Genomic DNA, 17,450 nt, shown 5'->3' with positions numbered 1-17,450 from the left:
AGAGCTACATCTCAGACTCTACAGGCCTCAGTTAGGATGTTAAATGTTAAAATTCATGGCAGTAAAATTAGAAATTAGGAAGAAGAATTCGGAAGGGTTGCCAGGAGAAAGCATCTTCTCTCTAAAAAGAACATGGCAGCACAGCTTATGTTTACAAAGTTTTAACTAAAGATACAACAAGACTTTGGGACGCTAGTGTGTTCTTTTGAATAATGCTGGGTTTGGTCAAAATCAGTCACAGACTATTGGCGCAAACACATCATTCCCACCGTGAACAAGGGTGGTGGAGGAATGGTTATTTGGGTTTGTTTACAGCCACAGGACTTGGGCATCTTGCAGTCATTGAGTTGGCCATGAACTCCTTCTCATTACCAAAGTAATGTAGAGTCAATGTAGGTAGTTCTAAGAGCTACTGAATCATAGGGTGCATTTAGATTTTCACTGAACTGCATAGAGTCCTGTGAAAACTTTCTTTTTGCAAGGACGTAAATTGCTGTATACTGTTGCTGTTTCCTATTCCAAATATTAAAACTGCACTACATCCCAGCATAGGACGGAACTAAAAACACAAACTGCTGGCTAATCCTACATTATCACCAGACTTTTTTTAATTGAAAAAAAAAGAAGTTAATATTAGACTACATTTTAATATATGTATATATATACACATCCAGGAAACAGGTTTGTCAGCCTGAAGGTATCGCTACATTAGATAAATGCAGTGGTTAAAAGTAACTTCTTGTTTTTTCTTTTTTCCTGCATCTGAATCCTGAATTTCAAATTTACTTGCATATACTAGTTAGGTAAATACACTAGGTTAGCATGCATGAGCAGAATGAAGAGTCAACACATACACTGATTGTAAATGTTCTATTCTAGAACATTTTGTACCAATTAAACAATTCAAGATACATTATAAATACAATTCTGTACATTATAATAGTGTATGTTCAAATACATTTCTATTTACAACTCCTTTTTAGGGAGAGCAGCTTTGTTCTCTTCTTTAAAGTAAGGTTCTTGGGTTTCTTTCTTTTACTTGCAATTACAGCTTGAATATTTACCTATTTCTAGTCAGTTCCACAGTTCACTGCTTTGATAAAACACACGTTTGTAGGAAACTCTTCTTCATACCTAAGCTAATTTTCTCTAACCCGATGCTGTCCATCGCCCCTTTATTCAATCCTCCATGTGAAAAACTGAGTTATTGAGTACCTTTTAAGGTGTAGCATCACTCATCAGTCTGTTAGCATGTAAAATGGAGATGGACATCCGCTAAAAAGGCATTCAATCAGTCAGTCAGCAAGGCAGGATGGCATTTTGAATACTTGTGGGTTTCAAAATATACATACAGGTTCTGATCCATACAGCTATGGTTATAACTACTGAGTATTTTGGGACTTATGTGCCTCTTTTTATAGAAACAGGGCAATAAGGCATCAGTATAACCAGCCTCAGACAAAACCTAGCTGCTTTGTACATCTAGTGTTGACACACAGTTCATCGGTTGCAAATATTTCATCAGTCCATCGTGGAAGACAGTCAACAAACTCTCCAAGAATCCTTTCCAGTGCAAGCATTCGAACACCAACAGTTTCGTGCTGGATGGATGGGGATTATTTCCTCCACAGTGTTACAGTACGTCAACAGCAACATTTCTAACTGCAACTCGGGTTTGCAGATTCGTCTCATGCTCAGGGTATGTGGCATTACTCCTAGAGATATGGCACTAAGCTTTAATTGGACACATCGATTTGTAGCAAATACGTCCACATACGCACATTAGAAAAATAACATGTAACTCATAACAGCAGATATGGAACCGAAGTTCTTTGGTTAGCCCTGATATTTCATATTGATGTAAATATCAATGTTTATTAACAGTAGTACATTCTTAATCTTCATATCCCAGATTACTCCATTATGAGCCTAGGGGGAGCTGGGGGGTGGCTGGAGTGCATTGCCTTACAAAAATACGGTAGTGTTCAGAACCAATGTAACAAAAAGTATGTGGGTAATATTGTATAAAGACTCCCAGATTAAAGTTTTCTATAAAAATATCACCATATAGAAAACTAAGATATGTGCATAGTGATTTTTTTTGTTGTTGTCAGTGAACAATAATTAGGATATACCTTCATTAAATGCACAGGTAAGATATGCTTTGAGACAGCACAGACTCCTTCAGCTCAGAGAATTGAGTGGTCAAAAAGATAATACGAAGGGAGGCCGAAGAGGATCTGAGGACCACGCTCAGATCCCTGCAACTCCCCGGAAAATGCGTCCTTCTTTGGGTCCTATCTGATCAGAGTCTGCGGTTCAGTGTCCATGGAGGGTGGTCCTCTGGTGAGACGAGATGGCTTCACAAACACGCCGTGGCCTGGGGGACAGCGGAAGTACACCCTTCCCTGGACTGTCCCATTGTGCTTACCTATAGGATGAGGCATAACTTATTAGAGGAGTTATGGCTCACTTCTAATCACTTTTAATGTAGACTTCTCTTACAAACACGTTTTACAAAACAAGTAAAATGTAAATAAAATCAGAATAAAAAAGACTTTTTAAGCCTTTCAGAAAAAAAAAGTCATTTTAAACTTGATGCCAACAAAACATTTCCAGAAAGCGGTCTTTCAGGAAAAAAAATATGTGGATTAGGATCCGAAAGAAGAAGAAGATGAAGAAGAATCTGCACATGCAACTGCAGGGATCCTTAATAAAAAAAAGTGCAAAGTAGCACCTCTGCAGTCCAGACCTGCTACTCTCTCAGAGCATTTGACACATTGTGAAATGAAGGCTGGACTGTTGAGCAGCTGAAATCTTATATCAAGTATGGACATAAAACACATTTTGATGTCATGACTTTTTAAAAATGTGTTCCTGAGCTTTGTATTAAATGCTTCGTTCTACACGTCTGTCTGCTGCTGGCACTGTGTCCAGCAGGTTTGGATCACAATTGTTCAACAGTTTAATGTAATGGCCTATTTTCACTACAGAGACCTTTTGGCACGTTCTGCTCCGCTGTGCTTGGAAATCTATCTTGGTCTAGTGGATCACTGACAGGTGTCCTACTCTTTCTATCTGAAGCTCTTCTGCACCATTAAAGGATAAACCCTTTTTATTCTACCGGACCTGGGACCCATTTCTTCATTACCTAATCGCCTCTGCATTTTCCGGGATGATATATGAGTCAACAGTATGTATTGTGTTGCCTTTACTGGAATGTGATGTTTGTTTAGCTTCCTTTTTATTTTTTTTCTTCCTCTCTCAGTCAGGTTTAGTTCCCTGTAATTTATACACAGTTTGTATTACTACAGTATTTGCCTGCTTTGCAAAAAAAAAAAAAAAAAAAAAAAAACCCACAAAACTTTGGCTTTTTTTTACTGGCATCAAAAGCAAAATGTGCAATTTTTATAGAATTTTATAGAATATAGAATGTATTTGTGCTTTTTTCTTTTAAATATAGGGATTTACTAATTTCTGTATCCTGTTTTACTAACATTCACGCTGTGTTTCAGCTTTATTAGTAACAGGGTAGCACACAGAAAAAAACCCACATGTTATATGATACGTACAGTATATTAAGTGGAAACTGCCCTGGGGTCACAGGTTTATTGCTGTTTGTCACAGTCTGACTCATTTTCTAGACTATGAGTCAGTCTGTGATGACTACAACACATCAAAACTAAGACACCTTTTCCCCCCCTGCTTTTCCTCTTGTATACCACTTGGGGGCAACAGAAACCCCCTCAAAAGTATGAGATCCCTTATGAGATTGATATGGAAAACTACGAAAGCTTGTTTCTGCTATTTAAAAAGAAATATTTTTTGCCATCCTCAAGGCAAACTTTTCAGGTTATTATCTCAAAATTTTGACGTATCTATCTAATGTACTAACTCGTTAGTTTTGACTTATCACAGCCAATCAATACATTTTTAAGCACAACGTATAAACTGGATGCACAGACAGTTTCCTGTTTTGTACAGCCAGAAAACCCAAATCATCATTAGCATTCATGTGAAGTTTGTGTTCACCTGTTTGTTGTCTCCAAAACAGACCAAAGAGAAATACCAGTTGCTAAATGCTCCACTATGTTTATCCATTAGCCTTTAACAGAGCCTTTGAGATCTTTCCTGCTTGGCACTGAGTGCACAGGCCTTAAGTGTTTGGTTTTTTTTGCTTTTGTTTTCTTGTTTTGTTTCCTAGAAACAACAGCCTGCTGACACTAATGGACCAGTCAGAGTGGATTAACAATCCCACCACTAAAAGCAAACCTCGCTCTCCTGTAAGTCGCTCTTCTAATCCTCTAATAGACAGTCAACAGGGGGTTACAGCGATTTTGTTTCACCACATAGCCCCACATGTGCGTTAGCCGTGACTGACACCAGTATTTAAGGGATTAATAAATACTATATTTATATTGCTGTTAATAACTGCATAGCCTTAAAGACAACATGTATAAATTAATCATTAAGTTTTTGACTAAGGAATACAGGACATCAGATATATGGAACATTCAGACTGTTTAAACGAATCATTCTTTCCTGTAATAATTACTTTTCTTGGGGGTCTACAAACAGAAGTTTTAAATGGACTCACCCACTGCCATGTCCAGCTTCACACCAATCCAGATCCCCTTGGCAAACTCCACCCCTCCCACATAGTGGACCGTTCCTCTCCTCTTCCCCACCCACACCTGCTCACCAGGTGCCATCCAGTCAGGAAGCTGAGCAACAGGAGTGCTCTCATCCCCACTGGAGTCTCCAGAGGGCTCGGCGCTGCTGGGATTTGGACTGGGACAGGGACTTCCATGGGGCAGATCCCCTTGGGCTGGCTCCTGAATGGGAGGTTCTCCTCCTGCTCGCAGAGCTGGAGCTGAAGACGTGGCTGTAGGTAACGATGTGAGTAGAGATGGCGATTGTGGAGGTGGGACCGATGCAGCAAGATTTATTTGGGCTGGAGAGGCGGAGACTGGGGCTCTGACTGAAGTGCAAAACACTGTTGTGTTAGGGCAGGACACACCTACACTAACGGCGTTTTCATAATTAGGATATTTGCATATTGTCTTTTCGGGAAGAGATGTCTTAAGAATACCAGAGACATCAGAGGTGAGCTGATTGTCAGTGTCACGTGTTTCTACATCGACTGTTTTCTTCTGCTCGTTTGTACAAACCTCCAACCCCTCCTCCCCCCATCCCTGTGTAAAATGTTCCAAATCAGCTACACCAACGCTGTCATCAGCCCCTTTAAAGTCAGTAAACTCCTGGCTGGTACTGAGTACACAGTTGTTTGGTGAAGGGAATGACTGTGGCTTATCAGTGCAATTAGGAATACTGATAGGTGAGGAGGCTGAATGGATGAGCAGGTCCTGAACCCCATCTGCCGAAAGAGGTCGTGGCTGAGCATCACTCCCCGCAGAAACACTTTTGGTTCGGGTGCCGCCTCTTCCAACAGGGCAGCCAAGAGGGTCATGGGAATCTCTGGAGGTGCAGCTGATATGGTCAGAGCTCTCACTGGCACTGAAAGGCATGTCAGACAGCGTGGCATTGGAGGCACTGTGTGAAAAGTAACCACTAGTGCAACTGCTGTTCGTGGGGCTTCGCGACACCTCTCTCTCGCTGCTCCCACCTCCACAACGGCTCCCCTTCAAGTCAGAGCGAAACCCCTCCTGGCTCTCCAGAGTGGCGTTGTAGATCTCAAAGTTTGCAAAGTCCTCTGGGATGTAAGGCTGTAAGGTGCTTTGGTCCTGAGAGCCACGATTTAGACTTAGAGCCATGCGCACATCCGTCTCCTCGTCTTCAGAGTCCTGCCGATCAAAAGAAGAGCAGCGGGACAAAAGACACACCAGGTCTGATGTTAGTTACAGCACGTATAGCCTATGTGAAGACTATTTACAGAAAGAGACTGGAGACAATGAAAATGGTTGAATGTAATGATGGAACAGAGCATAATGTATGAATATTGTGACACTTTTTTCTTTGATCTTTGATAACTTTACTGGTGTTTGCTGCTTTAAATTTGCATTCACATGCTGCATGTCCTTTAACGTGACCCATCAAGTTAAACACCTATCAAACCACTCATTCTACACTTAGGTCCACGATTTGTTGGGCAAAGACATAATTTGTGTATTTCTGTAGACCGCCATTTAAATGAAACAATTAATATATGACTGAAGTGCCTGCTTCCAGCTTTAATTCAAAAGGTTTAACAAACGTCGGAATTACAGTTATTTGTATATACAGTCCTCTAAATTTTAAAATTATAAGAATTAAGCGGACAAACCAACATCATTTTAAATATGAGGATTCTTTTGAATACTTTTGCAGTCATTGAGGTTTGAAACCCATGGACATCACGAAATGCTTTCTCCCTTGAAATGCGCTGCTAGGTCTTTACTGCAGCCACCTCAGCTGCTGCTTGTTTGTGGGTCTCTCTGCCTTCTTTTTTGTATTTATTAATTGTAAAGCATGCTTTGTTTGGTTGAGATCAGGTGACTGATTTCATCATTAAAGAAACTCTTTCTTATGATCCATAAAGTCTGTTCATCTTGACATTTCTTCAGGGGAAGAAACGTTTTGTCACTCATCCAAGCTAGACTGGGATTGGATGACTGAGGATGCATCTTATACTTTCACCCTCCCATCATTCTGGTAAAAGTTTATTGTAGTTTCTTCAGACCAGAGGAATTTTTCAGATCTGCACAGGCTCTTTTAGATGTTAGACATGTCTGATCTGACCTTCTGGTTCTTTAGTGTTTTGCTGTTTTGCAAACCCTTTGTATATACATTTATGGAGGTGTCTCCTGATTAGAGACTTTGACAACAATAATCCTGTGGTCTTGCACTTTAGCTGTCTTCCGTGGTCTCCCAGGTATTTAGATCCTGTTGAGATCTTTTTTAACAATGGTAATCATTTGGCCATTCCAAAAGTTTTTCTCTCTGATAAATTTATTTAGTTTGTAAGCCTAATGATGACCTCCCTGAATTACACTGACGTTTCTTTGGGGATGATGACAATGAAAAGCTATAAAATCCAGTTTCAACAACTGATATTATGTCTGCTCAGTTTGTGTTGAAATCACACAATTACCCTCCTTTAAACATGAAACTACTTTTCAGTCAATTAACAAACTAATTTTGAGGAAATAGATGTATATGAAAATGGCTGTAATTCCTAAATAGTTAGTTAAAATTTATTTTTAATTTAAATTAAAGCTGAAAGCCTGCATTTCGATTTTCTCTTGGTTGTTTGATTTTAAATCCATTTTCCTGGTTTACACAGGCAAAGCCAAAAAAATGTACAGTATAATAGTATATTTTTGCATTTCACTGAATATTTGAATGCGGCTGTTTAGAAATTATACTATACTATATCATAATATTTTCTCCAAAAACATATATTTGTGCCAACCCATAAAACCCATGAAGCTCTGCTTTTTCAGCTACCTAAGTATTAAAATTTGGTCATAACTTATTTCAGCTTGTGATTTTGATGGTAATCTGGGGCTCATAGTAGCATTTAAACTGCTACTATGCTATTAATCTTAATATTTTCTATGCATGTATTAGATGTGTTGCATGTATTGCATTATAATCAAAAGTATTACCCCATTAATATCACAGTATTACATATTTTAACCAAAGTATTGAACTGATATAAACACTTTTTTTTCTACCAGGTTAGTAGCAACCTAAATACTATTATTTCTAACTAGCTTTCCTGACTAATGCTATGTTATTACTGAGCCAATGAAGATGACTCTTGTTGTAAATGCTGTCAGTTCACGGATTATCTGCCCAGCAAAAGGACAAGTGTATAGTTGTGAGTGCGATACTTACAGCACACCGACTACTTGTTACGTCAGCATGTGTTATGTCTGTGCAAAACTCCTAGAGTAACCCTCAGTGGAGAGTGTAACACTTACAGCAGTGTGTGGCAGTGTGTGGCTGAGCTGTCTGCTGGTGGGAGTGGAGGTGGGGGTGGAGGTGGAGGTGGAAGGCTTGCAGTGGCCCTCGCTGCCTGCCCTGGGTCGGCGCCAGGGGCAGGGAGGGGGGAGCAGTGCAGGGCTGTCCACACATGAGCGCATGCTCTGCAGATGGGTCAGAACAACAGCACACACTTCACACACACAGCATGCATGGAGCTGGGCAGGCCAGTTATATCATTAGTGCCATGCAGTTTAACATTTCACAAAAACAATGCTTGAAGTGCACTAAGGACGAGGGACAGTACTTTTTATTAGAGAACACTGGTGAGCAGTTAGCCTGTGTAGTTTCTTGCACTCGTTTTCTCATGCCCCGTGAACAAGTATAATCTTAAGCACTTGCTCACACTTAATACATGCATAAGACCATTTTAAACAGACTACTGCTATTTATGTACTCCTGCATTTATACATTCAGAACTTTTATGCTGATTGTTAAAAACCTAATTCTGAAAAAGTTGGAACTGAAAAATGTAAATAAAAACAGATTCCAATGATTTACAAATCTCATTAAACTCATATTTTATTCATAGTAGAACAAAAAAAAAACCCAACCCATGTCAAATGTTTAATCTGAGGGATTTTACTATTGCATGACAAAAATTAGCTCATTTTGAATTTAAAGGCAGCAACTTTAAACATTTCTTCATCTACAGTACACAATACAACCAAAGGATTCAGAGAATCTGGAAAAATCTATGCAAAAAAGACAAGGTTGAAAATCAGCATTGGATGCTCTCTAAGGCAGCACTGCTTTAAAAACAGGCATGTCACAGAAATCACTGCATGGGCTGAGGAACACAGCTCCCTGTGCCATCCACAAATGGATGTTAAAGCTCTATCTTGCAAAAAGAAGCCATATGTGAACATGGTCCAGAAACGCTGCTGTCTCTCTGGGACAAAGATCACTTAAAATAGACCATGTTTGGAAAACATGGACTCTGCATCCTCTGGATTAAAAAGGAACGGCAACAGCTGACTTGTTTTCAGTGCTGAGTTCATAAGCCAGCGTGTCTCGTGGTATGGGGGTGAATCAGCGCCTATGGGATTGGTACCTTTAAAGGGACTATCAGCGCTGAAGGTTATATACAGTCCTCTCCACAGAAGTCCAACAATTGGTCTCTCTGGTTCCCAGCCATTTACTTATTGTAGCTAAGCAAAGAGGAGATACCCATCCCAACTTATTTTTTCTGAAAATGGTGAATTTCTTAGTTTAAATACTTGATGGTTTTTATTTTTTGCTATTGTGAATAAAATATGGTCTTATAAGATTTGCAAATCATCACATTCTGCTTGTATTTGCATTTTACACAGCATCCAAAAATCTTTGTAACTGGGTTTGTAGAAACATCTATCTGCGAACCACAGTATTCCTGATATAACCTCAGTCCTTACACCTCTCTTAGTCCACTTCAAGAAAACAAATGTGCAGTGTTAGTTTAAATGATCGAAACAGTGACAAAAATATCCGGAAATTCAACTTCCACAAATAAAATGAGACATAACACAGCACAGCTTAGTCAAGTTGAAGTCATGCTCCTATGTGTCACGCACCTTCTGCTCAATAAAGTGACAACAACAAAGTGAATTATGTCATCACGCAGCTTCGGACAATTTGTGTTTTTTGTCAGCGTCGTTATACTAAACATGTTTTGAAAGTGTAACTTGATGTGGTGAAATTCCGACAGTGATCTGACAAAATGGAAATGTGGAACTGGAAGAAAAGTGCAATGGCAAAAGGAGCAACATGCAAAAAAAACCCCACAGAAATGAACACCACCCATTTAGAGTGATTTCAGCTCCATCCTCCTTACCTCGTGTCCCAGCAGCGGCCGGGCCTCAAGAACTTTCTTGGCCTTGTTTTCCTCTTTGACAGGAAGAAGAGACTTGAGGAATTTAGGAGGTTGTGGGGAGAGGACTTTAAAGGGGCTGGCAATAAAAAAGGTCGAACTGTCTGGAACCAACCCTGTATGGGAACATTCGGTGTTAACTCTAAGTCAGAACGGAACGCTTCCACACACGTGCTTTTTCTGAGGTTACCTGAACTCTCCTTTTTAATGGGTGTGGTACAAAGGGAGCCGTCCTGTGGATTACAGTTGGTGCTGTCCACACGGTCACAGTGATCCTGTGATTACAGTCACAACAGACCACAGTCATCACACAAATGTACTCTTGCATGACAGTTACAGAAAACGTTGAACAAGAAGCCCGACGCACCTTACAGTCTTCATCTTCACAACCAGTCAGGTCTGTTTTACTACATAAAGACTGGAGAACAAGAAATAGGACAGTAAAATTATGTGTATAATTTTATAGTCAAGTTATTTCCATATGGCCAGCAGGACATGCAGTGAGTGATTTCTTTAATTACTTGCTGTACATTTGGTGTGCTGATACTCCTCCTTAAGTGTCTCCCCTTGGCAGCGAGTGATTCCTTCACTGTCACAGCCTGCAGAGACCATTAAACAAAGGCAAATTTATCTCTATACATCATCCCTAAATAATTAATGATTATGATGTACACTAAATTACATTTTTTACTAAATTAGATTGTGTTACTGCGTAGGTTACCTGTCGTAGCCTCTCCAGGCTAAGGATGTTCTCCACCTCCAGAACTCCCCGGGTGTATTTTTCTATGTAAGTTTCTCCATCCTGAGTCTCCTCGCTGTCCCCACGAGCAGCCATGAGAGCCAAGGTTTCCCTCTCCTCTGGCTCCTCCGAAGCCTGGAAGAAAAAAAAAGGAAGGAAGCTTAGAAAGAGAAGTTAAACTCCAAACACTGATAAAACAGAAGCATACCTTTGGTATGTTGGAAACTATCTCATAAGTCACACTGCAGGAGTAAAGCATGTTCTTTAGCGACATTCTTCTCTTGAGGCTCTGAGTGAAACTCTGTAAGAAAAAAAATATTCAAATTATGTTGATCATTAAAACATGACAGACATCTGTAAGCCTAATATGTTCTTTGGGCTAACCTCCTTTGGTTACATCTAGAGTTTCAAGTATTAACCTGTTTGTTGTAGATGTTGACAGCAATCCTCTTGCGGAGCACCAGCTCCATGGAGGCAGGGTGGCTGAGCTGCACCGTGGCTTTAATGATCAGGTAGATGCGTTCATTTGGCGACGTGACCCGGTTGAGGTGAACAGAATCATGAATGGATGAATCCCAGGAGCACACTGCTGACACCTAATGAAATTTCAAACTTGTGTTTAATTTATTTAATTTCACATTTATCTATAGAAAGAATGTGTGGCAGTGGTTTTGTGACAGCACAGGGAGACACATGGATTACGATGGCATACGTGGACCGTAGCTCTGGGTTTGTCTAATTACCATTTAGACAGCATTTAGCGCAACGATTACTGTAGGGTTAGTCCTGCTCAACATCACACAAAAAGGAATAAAGATTAATTTCATTTAATTACTTCCTACCACACATGCTGCAACCCATCCAATTAGGCACACATAATTGTAGGAAAAAAGTTGCCCTAAAACCCTTGAGACAGAGTACCGGGCTGTGGTCGACTCCTTTGTCACGTGGTGTGAGCAGAATCATCTGCAGCTCAACGTGGCAAAGACCAAGGAACTGATCGTGGACTTCAGGAAGACCAGGAAACACTTGACCCCTGTTTCAATCCAGGGGGTCAGTGTTGACATTGTGGAGGACTATAAATACCTTGGAGTACACATTGACAATAAACTGGACTGGGCTAAAAACACCACAGCACTTTACAGGAAGGGCCAGAGTCGTCTCTATTTTTTGAGGCGACTGAGGTCCTTCAACATCTGCCAGAAAATGCTGAGGATTTTCTATGAGTCTGTTGTGGCCAGTGCGATCCTCTATGCTGTTGCATGCTGGGGGAGCAGGCTGAGGGTCGCAGATGCCAACAGACTTAATAAACTGATCCGTAAGGCCAGCAATGTTGTGGGGATGGAGCTGGACTCCCTCAAGGTGGTGTCGGAGAGGCGGATGCTGTCCAAGATAAAGACAATGTTGGATAACACCTCCCACCCACTCCATGACATGTTGGTCAGTCACAGGAGCTCGTTCAGTGAGAGACTGAGATTACCGAAAAGCACCACTGAATGACACAGGAAATCATTCCTGCCTGTGGCCATCTCCCTGTACAACGCATCCACTTAACACACTGTTTGCTGCTACAGCTACACATGTTTCTTTTCCAAATATTTATTTATAAGTGACTTATGTATGTATGTATGTATGTATGTATGTATGTATGTATATGTATATATTGTACTATTCTTAGTTAGTGTATTGTCTGTCTTGTCTTAATGTTGGTTTAAAATGGAGCACTGTAACAAAAAATAATTTCCCCCAGGGATCAATAAAGTATTCTGATTCTGATTCTGATTCTGATTTTATGTGTCAATTTGTGCAATTATGTGAGGAGAAAAACTTTATAGCAGCAATTTAACAAATGAAGATAATTTAACATGGAGCCATAGTAAAACCAAAGACACACAAATTTATATGTTTAACAAAAATACTCTACTGAGTTGACTTACTTACAGTACATTCATTACACTATTGGATATCTGTGAGCTTCTCTAAGTAAGTAAAGGGAAAAGGCAAAAGAATAATAATGCATCATTATTATTATTATTTTTATTTTTTGACAGTTTTGGGCCTCCATAGAGTCTCTGAGTTGCCAAGAGAAACCAAATTGGAAACACTTTAATCTTTTTTTTTGTCTATGATTCAACTCAATTCAATTAAAAAATAATAATGTTAAAGTATTTTTGACCAGGAGAGGGCAGTAAAGTAACCGTTGTTACTTACCTCCTCATCACTGTGCCTAATGATAGGTAGATAGAAGAACTGGCTGCCGTGCTCTTTGGGCAGTATAGAGTTAACGCCTGCAGCATGTGGGCCGGTCAGCTGCTCGTTCACTGTCAGATTATCCGCTGGTGGCGTACAAAAAGAAGGCCGTTTGCATTTGTGAAGCCAGCGAGGAGTCTGTGAAGTAAAGTATGTGTCTGCCTTACCATTTAAATCCAGGAAGAGTACAGGAATGTGAGCTTCCATTCCTGCAGGTGGAGTCCTACAAGCAGTTGAACAACAGGGTATTGGTTCAAAAATAAAATTAAATAAAAGGCAACAAGAAGTTTTCATTTCTGAATGTTTTGTTTTGCTTGTTTTCACCAGTCTGCAGGAGCTCCCGGGATGCCACTACCAGGTGCAGGTACCAGCACTGCATTTCTCTCTTCAGTCAGCCCGACCCACTGCTCCACCAGCCGAGCTTCACGCTCAATGTCCTCCTCTGACTTCTCTACATGCAGTGAGAAGGATAGAAGTTAAAAAAGAAATGTTTAAAAAAATGAGCAATCTTGTGATCAGGGCCTAAAACCCACCCTGTTTGTTGATGATTTTCTTGATTTGTTCGTCAAGATACTCCCGACGTTTGATTAGTGCATCTGACCAGCGCTCTCTAACACAGTTGAGATCCTCTTCCTGGAACCAAACAAAGAGCTGAATTAATGCCAGCTGGCTCAGTGAAGCAAAGGTTCTGCTACAGGGCAGAGTGAATTGTTACCAGTGGATGATGAGCGTGCACTGGGCTGATTTCTCTGAGGGAATACTGTAACTGCTCCCAAACACCCCCAGCTAATACTTTGGAAAAGTAACAGCTTTACCCAACCCAAGATGTTAAAAAGTAAAAGTCTTAAGCTCTCCAATTCTGGCAATAAAACAAATGTGATTTCACTAAATAAACACATACACAAAAGCTCTCCTTATCCCGCTTTTGCAATCGCACTCATCATTCACACTCGTTTGCATGCACCTCCTCGCACGCAGCCAAAGGTCCCCAAAGTCCTACCTGAATACATGGGAAGTATTTCTCTGACAGAGCAGCAGAGAGTAGATTCCCCTCTGCAACATCCCCAATCCCCGAAATACCTCAGAGCCAATCATGTTACGCTTCTGCAATCAGCACACTCTCACAATGCAAAGTACTGTAAATCATGCAGCCATGCAATGCCCAAGTGATTAATTGAGGCGTATTACTTCTGCAGCTCTTCAGTAGTGACAAGCAAACAGTAGCATTAGTGCGCAAAACCTGAGGGGAAAGGCAAGAGAAGGTGGGACAAGATTCTGGCAGACATGCTGCTCCCGGAAGCTCAGGGTGAACCTGTAATTTGTTCGTTTTTATTCTAGGAGATGCCAAAGAGTTGTTGGTGCGACTGGTAATCACAACACATCAGAATACATCCACGTGTGCAGCTGATGCAGATGCTGTTTAATAAAGCGCTTCTTTAGTCGGCAGGGACCTCCTGCCTCTCATGCCCTCAGCACAAGGCCTAGTCACAAACACGTGATCACATCGGTTGGTGTCCTTCATGCTGCAGTGTGAACTAAAGGGTGAGCAGCAGCAGCAGGAGACTCGAAGGGTACCTGATAACTATCCATATCGTCTTCCACCTCTCTCTGGCAGGAGAGAACACACTGAGTCAGATGTGGAGAAGCAGTAAAGGCCTTCACTTGACACGTCAGATGAAACCAGTTGTTTCTCATCTAGCTTACTGTGAATTTCAGTGACGTTTACATCCATGCTCACATACTTTTTTGAGTAAATAGTTATATTTATAACAAGAATTGTCAATTTCATAGTTAATTTGAAAAAAAAAAAAAAAGGGATTCTGTGACTACTGAATTAACAAGCAGCCCCTTTCTATACCCCACAACAGAACTGCGACACTAACAAGTCTTTATTTTCTTGACCAACTCTATGCTGGCTGCCAGCTACCAGGATGGACCAGTCTAGGCATGAAAGCTGAGAAAGACTAAACATAGTTTGGCTGAATTGGTGTAATATTGTGTCTTTGTGGTATGAAACAAGTAGAATGTTCCCCAGAACATCTTTCTGTTTTGATACAGAAACATCTAAAGGCAAATTACCATCCTAATGAAGCCAGCACAATAGGCTCATAGTCAAAGTCCATTTGTGTGCATGTGGAAAAACGCAAACATGTGCATTTTGCAGACCTGGTAGCTGTCGAGCGGTCTCTGTAGTTTGGTGGAGCGAGCCGACACACACCCAATAGAGACAGACAGAACAGCCTCCACCAGCAAGGGCAGAGTGCCTGAGTTCTGGACCGGTTTCACGGACACCTGCAGTCTCCTGGAGTGACCCTGTTTGAAAGAAATCATAATCACATAATTAATTTTTATCCTCTTAAATGTGTGTTTAGTCTAAAGCAGCCAGCCCGACCTGAAGGAAACCTCCTTCATAGTTTTTCTCTGACCTGTCGGAGTTGGAAGACTCCTCCTGTGCTGATGTCTTTCCCAGGTTGCAGCTCCACAGATGCATACTCTCCCTGCTCATTAAGCTCTTGGATGGCGATCCACAGCTCGATCCGGCGAGACACGTCGCTCCACCTTGAACATGTAACAGCTGGGATTAGAATCAATTTTATAGAAGTGCAAAAATGTCAGTGCAACATGTGATGCATCCGACCTGTCCCGGAGCGTCTGGGTCTTGGCTTCCAGTGCATCCAACTCCCAGAGAGAACGACCATTCCCAGCACAGCGATGACCCCACACTTCTATGGCCAGCGCTCCATCTGATATAAACTCTAAAAACTCATCTGTCACGTGCACAACGTAGTCCTGGGAAAAGAGTTTGGGGTAGAGAAGATGAAAGTTACTAACAAAAGTTGCAAGAATGTAAAATGTCTCCGAAACAAGGCATTAAAAAAAACCTCGAATGAAACAACGAGCAGCTCATTTTTCCAACCTTGCAGTGATCAAACTGGACCGTGAACTGAGCATCTGGGCTTCGAGGGGATGGTCTATCTGGGCTGACCATGGGAGGAGCCACAGTGGGCTCACCATGCTCCCAGAACATGTACTGACAGAAGACAAAGTTGGACAGGTTGAGCGGCAGTCCTGTGGCATCCCTGATCCGCACCTACAGCAGCGAAGACAGGATGAAGATTGAAGACTTTGATGTTTTTTTAGAACTGAAATCTCGCCGTGCACCGCCTGCACAGATCCGTTTTAAAATCTTTGGTTAAAATCCACTGATGGTTCACTCGTACCCTGCAGGTGAGCCTTTTGGCCATGTGGACGATCTCTCCGTTGGTGTCCATGACCTCGTAGCAACTATTCTCACTGGAGTTCTCCGAAGAGTCGTCCCCACTACACAGGCGCTCTGGTACAGCTCCACTCACTCGCATCAGCTCAACGTGCAGCCTGCCTGCTACCTGTACATACAAGCAGAAGGAGTGGGACAAAACCTAAACCGTTTGAGAACTAATCCATGTATCCAGAGAAAATTGGCCATTTTTTATTCATTTTAACCAGTATGCTGATTTTTGTTGGTCTATATCTTTTCATATGGACATAAAAGTATTGTGAATCATGAAAAGCTTTTAAATATATAAGGACTAAAAGAATAAGACTAATTGTACTAACAGCCCACATGAGAAGTGTGTGATCTAGTACCATATCTTCATTTTATTAAGCATTAACTAGTAAAATAATAAAATCAGGGCTTCAAAAGGGGAATTCACGAACACAATGACTGACGTCACAGACAGCAAGTCTACAGTGTGCCCTTACCTCTCCCTGCTGGCTGATGATGGGGACAGCGTACTGCAGCTTGACATCATGGAAAAGGCACTCGAGAAAAATGTTGGCCACCCCAATCAGGTTGTGGTTCTCTTGCGCCTCGTAGAAAGGATCACAGTGCTTACTGCTTGCTTTGTTATACTATACAAAGGAAAACAAAAGAACATACTTTTAATTACTTTCCCGCTTCCTTACTCATTTTTTCCTGTCTCTGGTCCTTTGTTACTCACCGTTTCCTCTGTGCCCTCTTTCCAGTCTCTGTAGTGGTCTCTCATGTCTACAAGTTTGTTCTCCAGCTTTTCAATGGTCCAAACCTGGGTCCCCTTCCCTTTCCTCCGCACCTGAATGGCTGGCTCGCTCACGATAGCGCCACGCTACATTAAAGTGTCACATTTTAGATCAGATTACAAGATATTCACATCCTCCCTAACCCTAAGCTTAACCGACCAAAACACTGAAATAACCGAATGAAGTGTAATCGTTTCAAAAAGGTTCAGCAGTCTGACCTTACGGTTGGCGCTGAGGTTGGCTGCAGGAATCTGAAGGGTGACCTGATAATCGGTGAGTTTGTTCATCTCCTCTGCCAAAAAGTTGGCTTCTCGCACCAAAGTGTTGGCTTTGACAACCTGCTCTCTGAGTCGGGAAAGGCTCTGGCGAAAAAGCTCATCCCTGTCACAAAGAAACAAATACACAGAGACGCATTTTATAGAGTTTGATCTTCTCGTGTCCTGAGTGAGTAAAAGAATCATTAATTCCTTCCACTCAGATTTGACTTCTTTTGGCATTTTTATGGTAGAGAAAATTGTGCACTATAGTTTGTATTTGTGTGGGCAACAAGTATGTAAAAGTAGAAAAAAATATACATCTAAATTA

The 17,450-nt window shown here is 41.2% G+C and overlaps 1 protein-coding gene across 5 annotated transcripts in view; it reads right to left on the bottom strand.

Moving 5' to 3' along the window:
* Nucleotides 1-776: 776 nt before the first annotated feature.
* kif13a (kinesin family member 13A) overlaps nt 777-17,450 on the bottom strand; it is a 39,740-nt gene continuing 23,066 nt past the window's right edge. The window contains exons 18-40 of one of the 5 annotated variants that reach the window (XM_085292306.1): nt 17,084-17,246; nt 16,808-16,951; nt 16,569-16,718; nt 16,046-16,210; nt 15,742-15,915; nt 15,463-15,614; nt 15,251-15,383; nt 14,991-15,137; nt 14,400-14,432; nt 13,358-13,457; nt 13,149-13,275; nt 12,992-13,047; nt 12,786-12,910; nt 10,994-11,170; nt 10,783-10,875; nt 10,557-10,709; nt 10,357-10,434; nt 10,203-10,253; nt 10,026-10,110; nt 9,800-9,951; nt 7,926-8,090; nt 4,598-5,804; nt 777-2,431 (exon numbers count right to left, since the gene is read on the bottom strand). In XM_085292306.1, coding sequence (XP_085148432.1) covers nt 2,298-2,431; nt 4,598-5,804; nt 7,926-8,090; nt 9,800-9,951; nt 10,026-10,110; nt 10,203-10,253; nt 10,357-10,434; nt 10,557-10,709; nt 10,783-10,875; nt 10,994-11,170; nt 12,786-12,910; nt 12,992-13,047; nt 13,149-13,275; nt 13,358-13,457; nt 14,400-14,432; nt 14,991-15,137; nt 15,251-15,383; nt 15,463-15,614; nt 15,742-15,915; nt 16,046-16,210; nt 16,569-16,718; nt 16,808-16,951; nt 17,084-17,246 — 3,964 coding nt within the window. In that variant the 3' untranslated portion in view covers nt 777-2,297. The remainder of the gene's footprint in view (nt 2,432-4,597; nt 5,805-7,925; nt 8,091-9,799; nt 9,952-10,025; nt 10,111-10,202; nt 10,254-10,356; nt 10,435-10,556; nt 10,710-10,782; nt 10,876-10,993; nt 11,171-12,785; nt 12,911-12,991; nt 13,048-13,148; nt 13,276-13,357; nt 13,458-14,399; nt 14,433-14,990; nt 15,138-15,250; nt 15,384-15,462; nt 15,615-15,741; nt 15,916-16,045; nt 16,211-16,568; nt 16,719-16,807; nt 16,952-17,083; nt 17,247-17,450) is intronic. The other 4 variants (XM_085292307.1, XM_085292309.1, XM_085292310.1 and 1 more) reach the window with 4 other exon arrangements.

This window comes from Mchenga conophoros, linkage group LG11 (assembly GCF_057382185.1).
Source record: "Mchenga conophoros isolate Kocher_MC1m ecotype Shallow Benthic linkage group LG11, M_conophoros_male_GT1.1, whole genome shotgun sequence".
NCBI lineage: Eukaryota > Metazoa > Chordata > Actinopteri > Cichliformes > Cichlidae > Mchenga > Mchenga conophoros.
The sequence above is the reverse complement of the archived record's forward strand: the minus strand, read 5'-3'. Positions and strand labels throughout refer to the sequence as shown.